The 13920-nt window shown below is 60.6% G+C and overlaps 1 protein-coding gene across 1 annotated transcript; it reads left to right on the top strand.

Annotated features, from left to right (window-relative positions):
* The first annotated feature begins 9266 nt into the window (after positions 1-9266).
* FOXI1 (forkhead box I1) lies at positions 9267-12806 on the top strand. The gene is made up of 2 exons (XM_080677088.1): positions 9267-9891; positions 11294-12806. The coding sequence occupies exons 1-2, from the start codon at positions 9315-9317 to the stop codon at positions 11839-11841; spliced, it is 1125 nt and encodes a 374-aa protein (XP_080533214.1). The 5' UTR covers positions 9267-9314; the 3' UTR covers positions 11842-12806.
* Positions 12807-13920: the final 1114 nt, after the last annotated feature.

Raw genomic sequence — 13920 nt, 5'->3', positions numbered from 1 at the left:
CTTTTCTCCACTGCCCACCCCCACTGTCCCTCGGACACCTTGGGGTGCAGGACCTCTGCGTCCCTGTAGCCTCTGTTCTCCCAGCCTCTTCCTGGTGGCCTCCTTATCCCCGTCCCCTCCCCCAGCCCCAGACCCAGTGCTGGTCCAGCCTCCAATTTCCTCAACAGGCTGAGGCCTCTTAAGGTGGTGGTTGGGGTGGTAGTTGGGGGTGGTGGTTGGGGTATGGTTGGGGGTGGTGGTTGGGGTGGTAGTTGGGGGTGGTGGTTGGGGGTGGTGGTTGGGGTGGTGGTTGGGGTGGTGATTGGGGGTGGTGGTTGGGGTGGTGGTTGGGGTGGTAGTTGGGGGTGGTGGTTGGGGTATGGTTGGGGGTGGTGGTTGGGGTGGTAGTTGGGGGTGGTGGTTGGGGGTGGTGGTTGGGGTGGTGGTTGGGGTGGTGATTGGGGGTGGTGGTTGGGGTGGTGGTTGGGGTGGTGGTTGGGGGTGGTGGTTAGGGTGGTGGTTGAGAGGGTGGTTGGGGGGGTGGTTGGGGGTGGTGGTTGGGGGTGGTGGTTGGGGTGGTGGTTGGGGGTGGTGGTTGGGGTGGTGGTTGGGGGTGGTGGTTGGGGTGGTAGTTGGGGTGGTGGTTGGGGGTGGTGGTTGGGGGGTGGTGGGGTGGTGGTTGGGGTGGTGGTTGGGGGTGGTGATTGGGGGTGGTGGTTGGGGGTGGTGGTTGGGGGTGGTAGTTGGGGGTGGTGGTTAGGGTGGTGGTTGAGAGGGTGGTTGGGGTGGTGGTTGGGGTGGTGGTTGGGGTGGTGGTTAGGGTGGTGGTTGGGGTGGTGGTTGGGGGGGTGGTTGGGGGTGGTGGTTGGGGGTGGTGGTTGGGGTGGTGGTTGGGGGTGGTGGTTGGGAGGGTGGTTGGGAGGGTGGTTGGGAGGGTGGTTGGGAGGGTGGTTTGGGGTGGTTGGGGTGGTGGTTGAGGGTGGTTGGGGGTGGTGGTTGGGGTGGTGGTTGGGGGTGGTGGTTGGGGGGGTGGTTGGGGGTGGTGGTTGGGGGGGTGGTTGGGGGTGGTGGTTGGGGTGGTGGTTAGGGTGGTGGTTGGGGGTGGTGGTTGGGGTGGTGGTTGGGGTGGTGGTTGGGGTGGTGGTTGGGGGTGATGGTTGGGGGGTGGTTGGGGGTGGTTGGGGGGGTGGTTGGGGTGGTGGTTGGGGGTGGTGGTTGGGAGGGTGGTTGGGGGTGGTGGTTGGAGTGGTGGTTGGGGGTGGTGGTTGGGGTGGTGGTTGGGGTGGTGGTTGGGGGTGGTGGTTGGGGTGGTGGTTGGAGTGGTGGTTGGGGGTGGTGGTTGGGGTGGTGGTTGGGGTGGTGGTTGGGGGTGGTGGTTGGGGTGGTGGTTGGTGGTGGTGGTTGGGGGGGTGGTTGGGGTGGTGGTTGGGGTGGTGGTTGGGGGGGTGGTTGGTGGTGGTGGTTGGGGGGGTGGTTGGGGTGGTGGTTGGGGTGGTGGTTGGGGGTGGTGGTTGGGGGTGGTGGTTGGGGGTGGTGTTGGGGGTGGTGGTTGGGGGTGGTGGTTGGGGGTGGTGGTTGGGGTGGTAGTTGGGGTGGTGGTTGGGGGTGGTGGTTGGGGGTGGTGGTTGGGGTGGTGGTTGGGGTGGTGGTTGGGGGTGGTTGGGGGTGGTGGTTGGGGGTGGTTGGGGGTGGTGGCTGGGGGTGGTGGTTGGGGTGGTGGTTGGGGGTGTTGGTTGGGGGTGGTGGTTGGGGTGGTAGTTGGGGTGGTGGTTGGGGGTGGTGGTTGGGGGTGGTGGTTGGGGTGGTGGTTGGAGTGGTGTTTGGGGTGGTGGTTGGGGGTGGTGTTTGGGGTGGTGGTTGGGGGTGGTGGTTGGGGGGGTGGTTGGGGTGGTGGTTGGGGGTGGTGGTTGGGGGTGGTGGTTGGGGTGTGGTTGGGGTGGTGGTTGGGGGTGTGGTTGGGGGTGGTGGTTGGGGTGTGGTGGTTGGGGTGTGGTTGGGGTGGTGGTTGGGGGTGTGGTTGGGGGTGGTGGTTGGGGTGGTGGTTGGGGTGGTGGTTGGGGTGGTGGTTGGGGGTGGTGGTTGGGGGGGGTGGTTGGGGGGGTGGTTGGGGGTGGTGGTTGGGGGGGTGGTTGGGGTGGTGGTTGGGGTGGTGGTTGGGGGTGGTGGTTGGAGTGGTGGTTGGGGTGGTGGTTGGAGTGGTGGTTGGGGGGTGGTTGGGGGGGGTGGTTGGGGTGGTGGTTGGGGGTGGTGGTTGGGGTGTGGTTGGGGGTGGTGGTTGGGGTGTGGTTGGGGGTGGTGGTTGGGGTGTGGTTGGGGGTGGTGGTTGGGGGGTGGTTGGGGGGGTGGTTGGGGGTGGTGGTTGGGGGGGTGGTTGGGGGTGGTGGTTGGGGGTGGTGGTTGGGGTGGTGGTTGGGGTGGTGGTTGGGGGTGGTGGTTGGGGTGTGGTTGGGGGTGGTGGTTGGGGGGTGGTTGGGGGTGTGGTTGGGGGTGGTGGTTGGGGGGGTGGTTGGGGTGGTGGTTGGGGTGGTGGTTGGAGTGGTGGTTGGGGTGGTGGTTGGAGTGGTGGTTGGGGGGTGGTTGGGGGGGGTGGTTGGGGTGGTGGTTGGGGTTTGGGCTGCACAGTGGGTTCCCTAAGGTGAGGCGGTAGCTCCCAGAGGCTTGGAATCTGCTGAATTCACTTGTCAAAGGGACAAGGAAAGTGGGCGTGGGCAGGGGAGTGTCCCCAAGTAGCTGAGCCCCTGGGTGGCGCCCACCCCTCCCCCAGCCCGGCGAAAACACCCAGATTCGGAGACAGTCCTGAGACCTCTACTTTAACCTCTAAAATTCCCCAGCTCTCCTCTCCTCACTCAACAGTGTGTGGCAATAATATTTGTGAGGTGGTTGTTTTGTTTTTTTCCTAAAAATTATTAGTATCTGTGAGTTCTGTGTGAAGTCTGTATTAAGGGGCCTGGGGCATTCGGTCACGTGGCAGCAACAGCTATGCCAGCAGTAATCACAGTAACGAACAGCAGTACTAACATAGCTGCCATCACTCCCTGCTTCCTTCCCTCGCATCCTCAAACCAGCCCAGGAGGTCCCAGCCACACGCATGTGGACCCCAGGCTTGGGGAGTTGGTGACGGTCCCTTGTCGCCAGGCTGGGAAGGGGCCAGCTCTGTCCACTTCCAGCCACACGACCTTAATCCACACGCTCACTTCCCACCTTTGCCCACGGCTCAAGCTCAGACTGCATATTCCATATATTCCATGCCCATTTGAGAGTCTCCCGGGCCATGCCAATGCCGGCCCCCAGGTAAAGCGGGGGGTGGGGGCCTATGTGTGTGCAGCAGGGCCCTGCTGTGCCCCTGGGGAGGTTCCCTTATTGTGAGCAGGGTCTGTCCACAACCAGCTAGCGGTGACGAGGAAGGGTGTCGTTTGCCGTCAGAGCTCCCAGGGAGGGCAATGGGGCGGGGGACTGGGGTGAGAGGAAGGATCTACCTGGCGTATCTTTTTCTGTCCTTTTTCTGTAGAGTTTCAGGGACCCTTAGAGACCGCTCCCTCCAGTCCTCTCGTTCTCCAGTGCTGAAAGACTCACCCAAGGCCACACAGCTGTGATCAGCAGGGCCCGATCTGGACTCAGACCTGCCTGCCTCTTAGCCTGGGTGTCTTCCAGGTGATGGCCCCTTGGGGGCTCCCTCACTCCGTCGTTAAGCACCCAGCATCCCCTTGCCTTTTGCTTGCCCTTCCTCTGCCTCTGAGACAGAGCTCGTATCTGTCATTCACACTTTAGTGTGATTTAGGGAACCAAGCTTCCTCTCCGAGCCTCATCTCTAGTGTGGAGTGGACGCTTCCTTCCTTCCTTCCTTCCTTCCTTCCTTCCTTCCTTCCTTCCTTCCTTCCTTCCTTCCTTCCAGTCTTCAGGTTTAAGGAGCAGAGAAGTTGAGAGAAACAAAGGTCCCTCCTAGCGTCGACACCCAGGCTGCTCTCTCCCTCCAGACAGCCTAACCTGTTTGCTGCTCCTGCTGAACCCTGGGTGCCTCTGCCTCCGGTTTCCAGGGAAACAGCCCCTCAGGCAATGACTGAATGCCCATGCTTTTGGGGGGCAGGGGTGGCTGTGCAGAAGTGAGTGCCAGTTAAAAATGGATGAGTAAGTCAGGCTGCAGGCACAGCACAAACATGGCAAAATCGCAAGGTGTGAGCCTCCGCACTGACTAGTACAGGGCCCTGCACACCTGGAGCTGCCACTGTGAAGGCAGCCATTCCTCTGCTGAATAAACAAAGGAATGGACTACTGCCAAGCCTCACTCCCGAGGTGTTTCCTATTTTGCCTCTTTCGGTCTTTGCGACAGCCCTTTGGAGGATGTGACCCTGGTTTTATCCTCGTTTTACAGCTAAGCAAACCGAGGCTCAGGATTAAGCAACCTCGAGGCACTCGGGAAATATAACTGGAGGAGTCGCGTTCGAATCCAGACCAGGCCCGCTGCTCCCCTTGGCTGCCTTCTAAGACATTTTGCCTCGTTGCCAACCCAGCGGAGCTCAAGTGTTTCCCTCCAGGGGTGCCTTTCCTCCCCACGCTGCAGTTCCTCCTAGGAACGTGCCCCTTATAGGGGCTCTGACCCCCTTGGCCTGCCCTGAATGTCACCCAGTCTCTGCACTCTGCTCCCTGCTCTCAAAGAGATGGCCGCCAGAGGGCGCCATCGGCCTATGTTTCTCCAGCTGCCAACTCCACCAGAGGCTGAAAAGTAGGGGAGATGGCACCAATATGGGTTGCGGCCTGACAGACAGCTGGGCCAGGCTTCCCGGAGGCCCACACCGGCCGGGAGGCCAGCGCGGAGCACTGAGACAGCCCTCCCGAACACTGTCCGGGCAGGACGGGAGGCTAGCTGCCGCTCACAGAGACATACCTGTAGGGAGTAGGTAGAAAACCTGAGTTCTTATCCCTATTTTACAGGTAAGGAAATGGTGGCACAAAGAGGTTAAGCTAGAAGCCAGCTCGGCCCCAGTCCCCTGATTCCCCACCCCAGCCTATCTCCACCCTGCCAGGCTCCCAGGAACCCTGGAACTCACACAGAATTGGTGTTTTCTGTGGAGAAAGGAGAAGAACCCGAGACGCCATGCCCTTGTTAAAGAGGCATGTGGGAAGGCAGGGGAGGCCTCCCCTCATTCTCGGCTCCCGAGTTCCCTCACGGGAGCTCCCATTCACTGAGCACCTGCGAGCGCCTGGTATCAGTCCTCAAAGCAACTTTGGGAGGGAATTGGGCTTCCCCATTTTACAGATGAGGAAACTGAGGTCCAGACAATCGGCTGTTCTCTGAGGCACGCTAGTGCCACATTCAGGAGTAGAGTCGGGATGGAGAATCAGCAGCTTTGGCCTCAGAGCCACGCTGTCTGCTCCCTGCATGCCTGGTGGGTGGGGCAGCGGTAGCCGGTGCAGATGCCGCCTGCCTCCTCCGTCTCTGGGTCTTCATCCTCGCCCTGCCTGCTTCGCCACACAATCCTGCACCCCTGAAAGTCAAAGCCCGCGGTAGTGGCCCTGGCTGGCCACCATCTAGGTGGGGGCCTGGGCATTCACCCCAGCGTGGGCTCCAGGACCCAGCAGTACACCAGGCTGACTGCTGGGCACCCAGGGAGTGGCAGGCCTTCCCTCTTTCCCCAGGCATCGCCCCAAATGGAAGGAATTGCCCCAAGTCAGAGCAAATGGCAGAATGCTGGCTGGAGGAGGACACCTGCCCTGAGCCACCTCCCTGCCAGTCCCTGACCCCTGGCACCCAGCATCCTCCTCCTCACCCTCACCATCAGTTGCTGCCGGGTCCTCGGCTCTGCACTTCCCACATCCCATCACTTTTCCCAGCAAAATCCACGAGACAGGTTTCATTTGCAGCTCCATTTAATAGATGAGCAAACGGAGGCCTTTTGAGATAAGAAACACGGCTGCCAAAGAGCAAAGCAGGGGTTGGGGCCCAGCTTTGCCCACCCAGAGCCCACGTTCTGATGTTCTAGAGCCTTGTCACAAATGTCCCAATTTGAGGTTCAGAATATACGATCTTTTTCACTCTGACTGTAGCTGTGGCCCCAGCTGTCCCTAGGCTGGCTCAGGACCCTCTGCCCAACTTTTTGTGTTCGTTTTTTTCCCCCTGACGTTGATCAGGGCCCATCTTCTCCGACTGTGATTTCCACTTCTGGAAAATTTCAAAAGCCTAAGAGAATTCCACAAAAGGACCCCCGTTCATAGAGATATTTGCTTTTTCCCAGAGGTCCATGGGGCTCTAGGGCCTGCAACTCGCCGACCTCCCCTGGGGTCAGGACAGGCCGCACTGTTCCCCACCCCAAGGGCTGTGCCGTGTCAGGGAATTGGGAATGGGGGCCTCTGGGGAGGCTTGGGGCGCTCTGGCCTGAAGGCCTGACCCTGTGGCGAGGGCAGGGAGGGCAGGAGAGGCAGTGTCCCAGCCACTGGGCTCCGGGGGGAAGAACCAGGGCCCAGGTGTGACAGGGACACTCAGGTGAGCATTCCCCCAAAAATGCTTCTAAGGAAGGACACCCCAGCTATAGGCAAGCGTGGAACAGGGGGGTGGACAGGTGCTGACCCAGAACAGCCGAGAACTTGTCATGTGACTCCGGGCCCCTCTGACCGTCAGCTACAGATGGCAGGGTCTGGCTGTCCAGTCGGAGTCTGCACTGGTGTCCCGCCCTGCCGTCCTTCGTGGCCACCCCACCTGCCACCCCTCCCTGCCTGCAGGCTGCTGGAAGGGAACAGTGAGCATCGCAAACCCGAGGGTGATTACACCTGTGAAACGTGCCCTGACTACGCCACAGTCACCAGGTTACTGCGCGCCTCTGTGCTCCGTGGGAAATGGTCTACTCTACACGGTGACGTTGGTTCCCTCCGTGGATGCTCACAAGTTTGCACAGTTGCTCAGCAACAAAGCTGGGGTTTGAACCCAGGTGCCCCTACCTCAGAAGCCCCATGTCCTCTGTCTTGACTACATTGCCTCTTGCTGGCCTTTTACATGGAACCCCCAAAGCAAATTACCTGCTTTTGTGTAACCACTTAAATCAGAAATTATAGAAAAACAACAGGAACTACAATCACATCCGATTTTCCATGCAGAAATCGTAGTTGACAGTTCGGTACTTTTATTTATATATTTCATACACATGAATGAATTCATGCTTTTTCCCACCTCCTGCCACTTACGGTATTTCAATAATATCGTAATGTTACTAGAACATGCGCATCTCTCCAACATATGCTACAATCTCTTTCATCATTTGGATGGTGAGAAATTCATTTGACCTGTCCCCTATTGCTGGACATTCAGGTTAGTTACAGTTTGGTGTGGCTCTGGCCATCGGCAGCATTGGGGTGGGCAGCCCTGTAGCTGATTCCTGCTCTGGTGAACGGGGGGATGGACAATGACAGGTGGAGGGGGAGGCTTTGGTCTGCATTGGTGGGTCCCACGGTGACTGTTCTTTAAAAAGACAGCAGCCAGGCCTCGTGGAGACCCTCGATCCAAAAGTGTGGCCTCTTAGCTTTACTCTTTGGAACGAATGTGCAGTCAGGCCCCTTCTGAGCCACGCTTCACGTGCTGTTCCATGGTGGGGACAGGGGGTTCCTCAGGGCCTGGGAGGACCCCTCCCACCCAGTCACCCCATCATCCTGTAGGGACCAAGATGCGACCAACGAGACCCATCCATGACATTCCACTTTCCACGTGTCTCCACACAGGAGTGGGGAACAGAGGGACCCGCAGGGAGCATCCGGGAAGCACCTCCTGATGGGGGAGGAGGTGGCCTCCTTCTTTGGTCTCAAAGGCCTATGGGGCCTGGAGGAAGTGAGAGGAAGTTGAATGTGAGGAGGAAGCAGAGGCGTGAGTGCAGGTGGGAGGTGGTGACCAGAGAGGCTGGCTGGAACTTTCCCATCTGCTGACCCCAGAGGGAAGTCTGTTCAGGGGACCACCGCCCACTCACCAAGCTGGGGGCCTGCCCTGGGTGAGCGGGAGGCTGGAACAAGCCAGGTCCCAGCTGCGGATAGAGGCTGGAGCCCCCAGAGGGAGGGCCTGGCCGGTAAAGCCTGGAGGTGGGGGAGGGTGGGGGGGAGGGGGGGGCTGGAGTCCTGCATCTGGAGCCTGAGGCGGAGATGGGCTGGGCGGTGCTGAGGGGTGGAGGGCTCTCCCTGGCCCGGCTCCCTCCCCCTCCCGGGCCTCTGCAAGCTGAAACATGAAAGGGCTTCGATCAGATAAGGGACTGCCAGCCTGCCTGGTCCCTGCAGCCAGGAAGGAGCTGGGACAGTGCAGGTCCACGCTCATTTGTCCCTAAGGCCAGCTCACACGCGCTTCCTATCTTCACGTTATGAGCCCAGCTGCTCCTGCAAAGTAACCCCAGACCTGTCCACAGCCGTTCTCTGCCTGCTGCAGTGTGTATGTGCGTGTGCGTGTGCCTCCGTGTATATGTGTGTATGAGTGTGTGTGCATCTGTGTGTAAGAATGCATGCATGTGTATAGGTGCAATGTGCATGTGTGTTTGTGCATCTACATGTATGAATGCATGCATATGCGTGTGATGGGATAAACAAACGGCCCTTCCCCTCTGCTCTCCTGATTCCCAGAACCAGGTTCCTTCCTCCACAAAGTGTGTCTTCACTTCAAGCCCCAAATGTGGCTCTGACACAGTGCTTCCCCCGGTCTGGCGAGGGGCAGAGAATGGGGGGTCTGTGGGAAAGCAGGACAGAGGGATGGGGAAAGAAATGCAGAGGAAACGAGAGAGAGAGAGAGAGAGAGAGAGAGAGAGAGAGAGAGAGAGAGAGAGAGAAGGGAGGAGAGGAGCCCAGACAGAAGTTACAGATAGATGAGGAGAGGGAGCATGAGGAGAAGACGGGACAGGCAGGGCCGGGGAGGGGGGAAGGGGGAGAAGGAGAAAGACATCCTGAGAGGCAGAGAACGGAAAGGAAGAAGGAAAGACAGATGCGCAGAGGACGGCAGGAGAGAGGGAGGGCGCAAAGGGGAGAGAAATAGGAGAAGGAGAGAAGAGGAAAGAGAACAATGAGACGAAGGAAGGAGGGAGAGGGGCAAATAGGGTGAGAAAGGAGAGCGGTGGGGCCAGAGGGAAGGACGGAGAGGACAGAGGAAGCGTCTGGCAGGTCTGGGCAGGTGGTTAGCGTTAGCGGGACTGGTGTGGCCCAGGGCCGGGCTGTGGGCAGGGCGGCTGCTGGCCCAGGGGCGGGTCTGCACGGGTGGCCGCCCCTGGGTGGGGCCGGCGGCCAAGCCCTCGGGGTATAAGTGGGAGCTGGGGCGGCGGAGCACCTGCAGGGACAGCTCCCTGTGCAGGTGGCAGCAGGTGCTCCCGGAGCCCAGCCCCAGCATGAGCTCCTTCGACCTCCCGGTGCCCTCGCCCCCTCACTGCAGCCCCCAGTTCCCCAGCATCGGCCAGGAGCCCCCCGAGGTCAACCTGTACTACGAGAACTTCTTCCACCCGCAGGGCCTGCCCAGCCCGCAGCGGCCCCCCTCCTTCGAGGGGGGTGGCGAGTACGGGGCCACCCCCAACCCCTACCTCTGGCTCAACGGGCAGGCCATGACCCCGCAGCCCTACCTGCCGGGCCCCAACGCCAGCCCCTTCCTGCCCCAGGCCTACGGGGTGCAGCGGCAGCTACTGCCCGGCATGTCCGGCGTCGGGGGCGGCGACCTGGGCTGGCTGCCCATCCCGTCGCAGGAGGAGCTGATGAAGCTGGTGCGGCCCCCCTACTCGTACTCGGCGCTCATCGCCATGGCCATCCACGGGGCTCCCGACAAGCGCCTCACCCTCAGCCAGATCTACCAGTACGTGGCCGACCACTTCCCCTTCTACAACAAGAGCAAGGCCGGCTGGCAGAACTCCATCCGCCACAACCTGTCGCTCAACGACTGCTTCAAGAAGGTGCCCCGGGACGAGGATGACCCAGGTAACGGGAGGCACGGGGGCCGCTGCATCCACAAGACCCTGGTGCCCCCGGGAAGGCTCGCTGCCTTCCTAACATCCCATTCTAGAAAGTTCTAAATCTGACCGTGCCCCCCCAACACTGGGGGTGCTGAGGGGAGTCAGCAGTGAAGGAGACCATGGGCCCTGGAGGCAGATTGGGGTTTCCATCCTGGCTGGGCCACTGCCCAGTCCATGACCTCGGACTGGTTAGATCCCTGAGCCTCAGTTTCCCCACCTGAAAAACAGGGATGGTAACCGTGCCTCCCCCGAAGGCTTGGAGCCGGGGCACGGGGTCATGCACGCCAGGCTGTGGTGCCCGGGGGTGCCCCGCGGTCTGCAGCGGTGGCTGATGGGCCTGGACCCCCAGCAGCAGCTCCTAGCGAGTCCTGGGGGGTGAGAGGCTGAAATGGAGACGCAGGGGGTCCCGGGGCTGCTGGGAAGAGATGGGACGTTTGTTGAACAGCCACCAAAAGCCACATTCGGCTGCCGCCCCGGTTACATCACCCCCTTTCATCCACCGCTGCAGGGCGGCTTTCGGGAAACCGATAAGGCAAATAGCAGGCGGGAGACGCCCGCCTCGCTGGGCAGGATGGAGGGATTGGCTGGAATGTGACCTGAACGCAGGCCTCTCTGCCACCAGACTGTGGACCTGTCCTTTCTAATGGTGAATTTCTACAACGCGGGACGTCCGGAGCGTACTGTACTAAATACTCACGTCTCCACGTCCAGAATGACAGTCCGCTCTGGCCCCATCACAGGAAGCCAGGAGATAGTGTGTGTGTGTGTGTGTGTAGGGTGGAGGGGGGGGACCAGCTCCACCCACCTGGAGGCTAGCAAGGGGCAGTGTTTGGCCCTTCAGTAGCCGGTCTAGCCTGGGGCCCAGAGACAGGCAGGCAGGCAGGCAGAGCCCAGCCCCAACCTCAGGCCCCGGGACTTCCCAATCACACACCTAGCACTTTCCTTTCCACGCCGCCGGAGGACGAAGGGCAGGTGCAACGGGCCCACTTCTCAGACTAGGAAACTGAGGCTCGCCCAGAGTCCCTCAGTCAGTGAGGAGCAGAGTGGAGACTCAAGTCCATCTTTGGACTCCATGCCCGGGGCTTTTTGGGGAGCCCTGCATTTTCTCCTAAGTGTTCTTCCTCATCCGCAATGGAAGCACCCCCCGCCCTCTCCACCCTCAGTACTTGAACTTCTGAGACTCCGCTGTGAACAAGGTCACAGCCCTGGCCTGTCTGTCTGTGAGCACACCTAGCAGCGAGGGGTTGGAATTTCTCCACTCTCAGTCTCGATCTCTCCGGGGTGTTCCCAGTGTTTAGATTTGACTCGGGAGGAATAAGCGCAAAGCACGGTGTCTGTCTCTACTCACCTCCCCCGCTTTCGCACAGGCAAAGGCAACTACTGGACCCTGGACCCCAACTGTGAGAAGATGTTCGACAACGGGAACTTCCGCAGGAAGAGGAAGAGGAAGTCGGACGCTTCCTCGGGCACCGGGGAGAAGACGGAGAGCGGGCTCCTGGCGGGCAGCCCCAAGAGCGCAGACGCCCAGGACATCTTGGAAAGCACCTCCCCGGGCTCCGCCGGCTCCCCCGAGCAGCGACCATCCCCGGGGCCCCCGGGCACCCCGTGCCTCAACAGCTTCCTCTCCTCCATGACATCCTACGTGAGCGGGGCCAGCCCCGCCAGCCGCCCCGTGGCCACGCCAGGGCTGAGTCCTGAGCCCACTGACAAGATGGGGCAGAACTTGGCGAACTTCAACTCCTACGCCCCACTCACCAACCTCGGCGGCCACGGGGCCGGGGGCGAATGGGCCAACCCCATGCCCACCAACGCGCTGGGCTACGGAGGCTCTGTCCTCAACCAGTTCAGCCCCCACTTCTACAACAGCATCAACACGAACAGCGTCCTCTACCCCCGGGAGGGCACCGAGGTCTAGACTGCACAGTTCCCGAGCCACAGGGACAGGCCCGAGGTCCCCCTGGCTGCCCAGACAGACACAGGAGGCTCAGAGCAATCGGTGTAAACCTTCCGTGTCACCCATACCTGGACACCACCCCCCCCACAACTTTGCACTGGAAATGCTGGTGCCTGAATGACGGTCACCGAGGCGGCCCTTGTTGAGCACTTACTATGTGCCTGGAGCCGTACTAGGCTCGGGACCCCTATCCACACTTACTATCTAGCTACCTTGTGGGGGTCCTATGAAGGTCCTCATTTAACAGATGAGAAAACTGGGTCATACAAACAGAGCCTGGACTCAGGTCCTGGGGGACCCCACTTTGGGGGCCAATGGACGGAGGGGTGGAGGGATTGAGCAGCGAAGGAAGGAAGGTCCAAGTCTGTGTGGAAGCTGATTGTGATTAGCACTGCCTCTGGCCGCCCATCAGAACTCAGCGCCAGCCCCGGCACACGCCATCCTGGTCCAAGTCCCGCTGTGGCCCCAGCTTCTCCGCAGCACTCCTTCCTCTGCCACTGGAGGCGGGAAGCCCAGGCCATGCCCCCGCAGAGGGGCCCCCTTGTCCCAGACCCGGAGACCTCCAGCAGGGCAGGGACAGGAGTGGTGCACCCCAAGCCCCCCACCCGGCGCTCCCCACCCGCAAACCCTCGCAAAGACCAGCTTCTTGTGTGCACGTCATGGACCAGTGAGCGGGCAGCGGCTGAGCCTTCCAAGAGGAACAAGGCTGGAGACCCGCTTCCTTTCTCCCGGCCCGAGAAGTGCGCGTCTGAGAACAGGCCTCCCGGAGGGGCCTGCTTCCACCCAGGGTCCGAGAGCAGCTCCTGGGCCTGCTCTTGCTTCCGTATGTACTTTACACGCTTCCGTATGTACTTTACACACCTGCGATCCTTCCTCACAGCGCACCCTGGGAAGTGTTTTTATGTTTTCTTATTTTCTTTTTTATTAAAACAAACCAACAGAAAACCGTGTGCGTCCCTTGCTTGTGAGTTTCCCTGTCCCTGGGCTGCTGGTCGACTCAACTGGGGGCCAAGGGCAGCCTGCAGCTGAGGCTTCAGGGACCGCAGGTGAGAGAGGATGGGTGTCGCGCCCTCCCTCCTCACACCGGTGTGCAGACAGGGCAAAGGCCCCAAGGGAAAGAGGGGAGCTTGCAGGGGTGGGGTAGGTGCGTGGAAGGAGCCCATCTATCCTGACACAAACTCTGGGCTGGGCCTCGCCCAATCTTGACAGCTCACATGGTCCTCATAACTGCGCTTGGATCATTTAATCCTCCTCGCGACCCCTGAAGGGTGGGCCTGCCCATTAACAGACGAAAAACTGAGGGTCAGGGAGGTTGAGCAAGCTGCCTGAAGTCCCCAGACTGCTTCTACCCAGGTCTTCTGACGCTCGCACCGCCTCACGCCGCAGTGCAGCCTCTGACGTGACTAACGCTGGTGGCGGGGACAGCAGTACCGTGGCTCCAGGTCGCCGAGGGCTGCGGGCAGGCACTGGGCCCAGTGCCAGGCAGAGGGAGCGCTTTTGTCCTCACAACAGCACACGAGTGTGTGCACGGGCGATTTGCAGGGGTGCCTGGCACAGTGCATGCTGGGAGTCATGCGTGGAAACCAGAGGTCTTCTAGTTAGAGTCCCCTCCTCGGATGTGCACACAGAAGGCTCATGCCAGGGCCCCTGGTCTCCTGCACAGGCCGCCCACGCTGCTCCCTCAGGCCCAGGAGGGCTCTCCGGGAAGTAGCAGAGGGGAGCTGATAACGATGACGTTAATGATGATGACAGCAGCACCCACTGCGGGTTTACCGTGTGCCAGACACTGTGTTAGGTAGGACTTGACCTGCCCGATGGCATCTAATCCTCAAAACCATCCAATGCAAGCAATACTGTTGTGTCCATTTTAGAGGAGAGAAAACTGAGGCCTGGAGAGAGATTCTGTAACTTGATGAAGGGACACAGCCAGGATTCAAACGCAGATTCGTGGATGCCAAGGCCGAAACTCTCATGCGCTGCACCGAGCACCCAGGAGACCAGGACGGATCACCGGAGACCAAATCAGGGAACCTGGGAAGA

The sequence above is a fragment of the Plecotus auritus genome (assembly GCF_963455305.1).
Source record: "Plecotus auritus genome assembly, chromosome: 6".
Taxonomy (NCBI): domain Eukaryota; kingdom Metazoa; phylum Chordata; class Mammalia; order Chiroptera; family Vespertilionidae; genus Plecotus; species Plecotus auritus.
The sequence above is the reverse complement of the archived record's forward strand: the minus strand, read 5'-3'. Positions and strand labels throughout refer to the sequence as shown.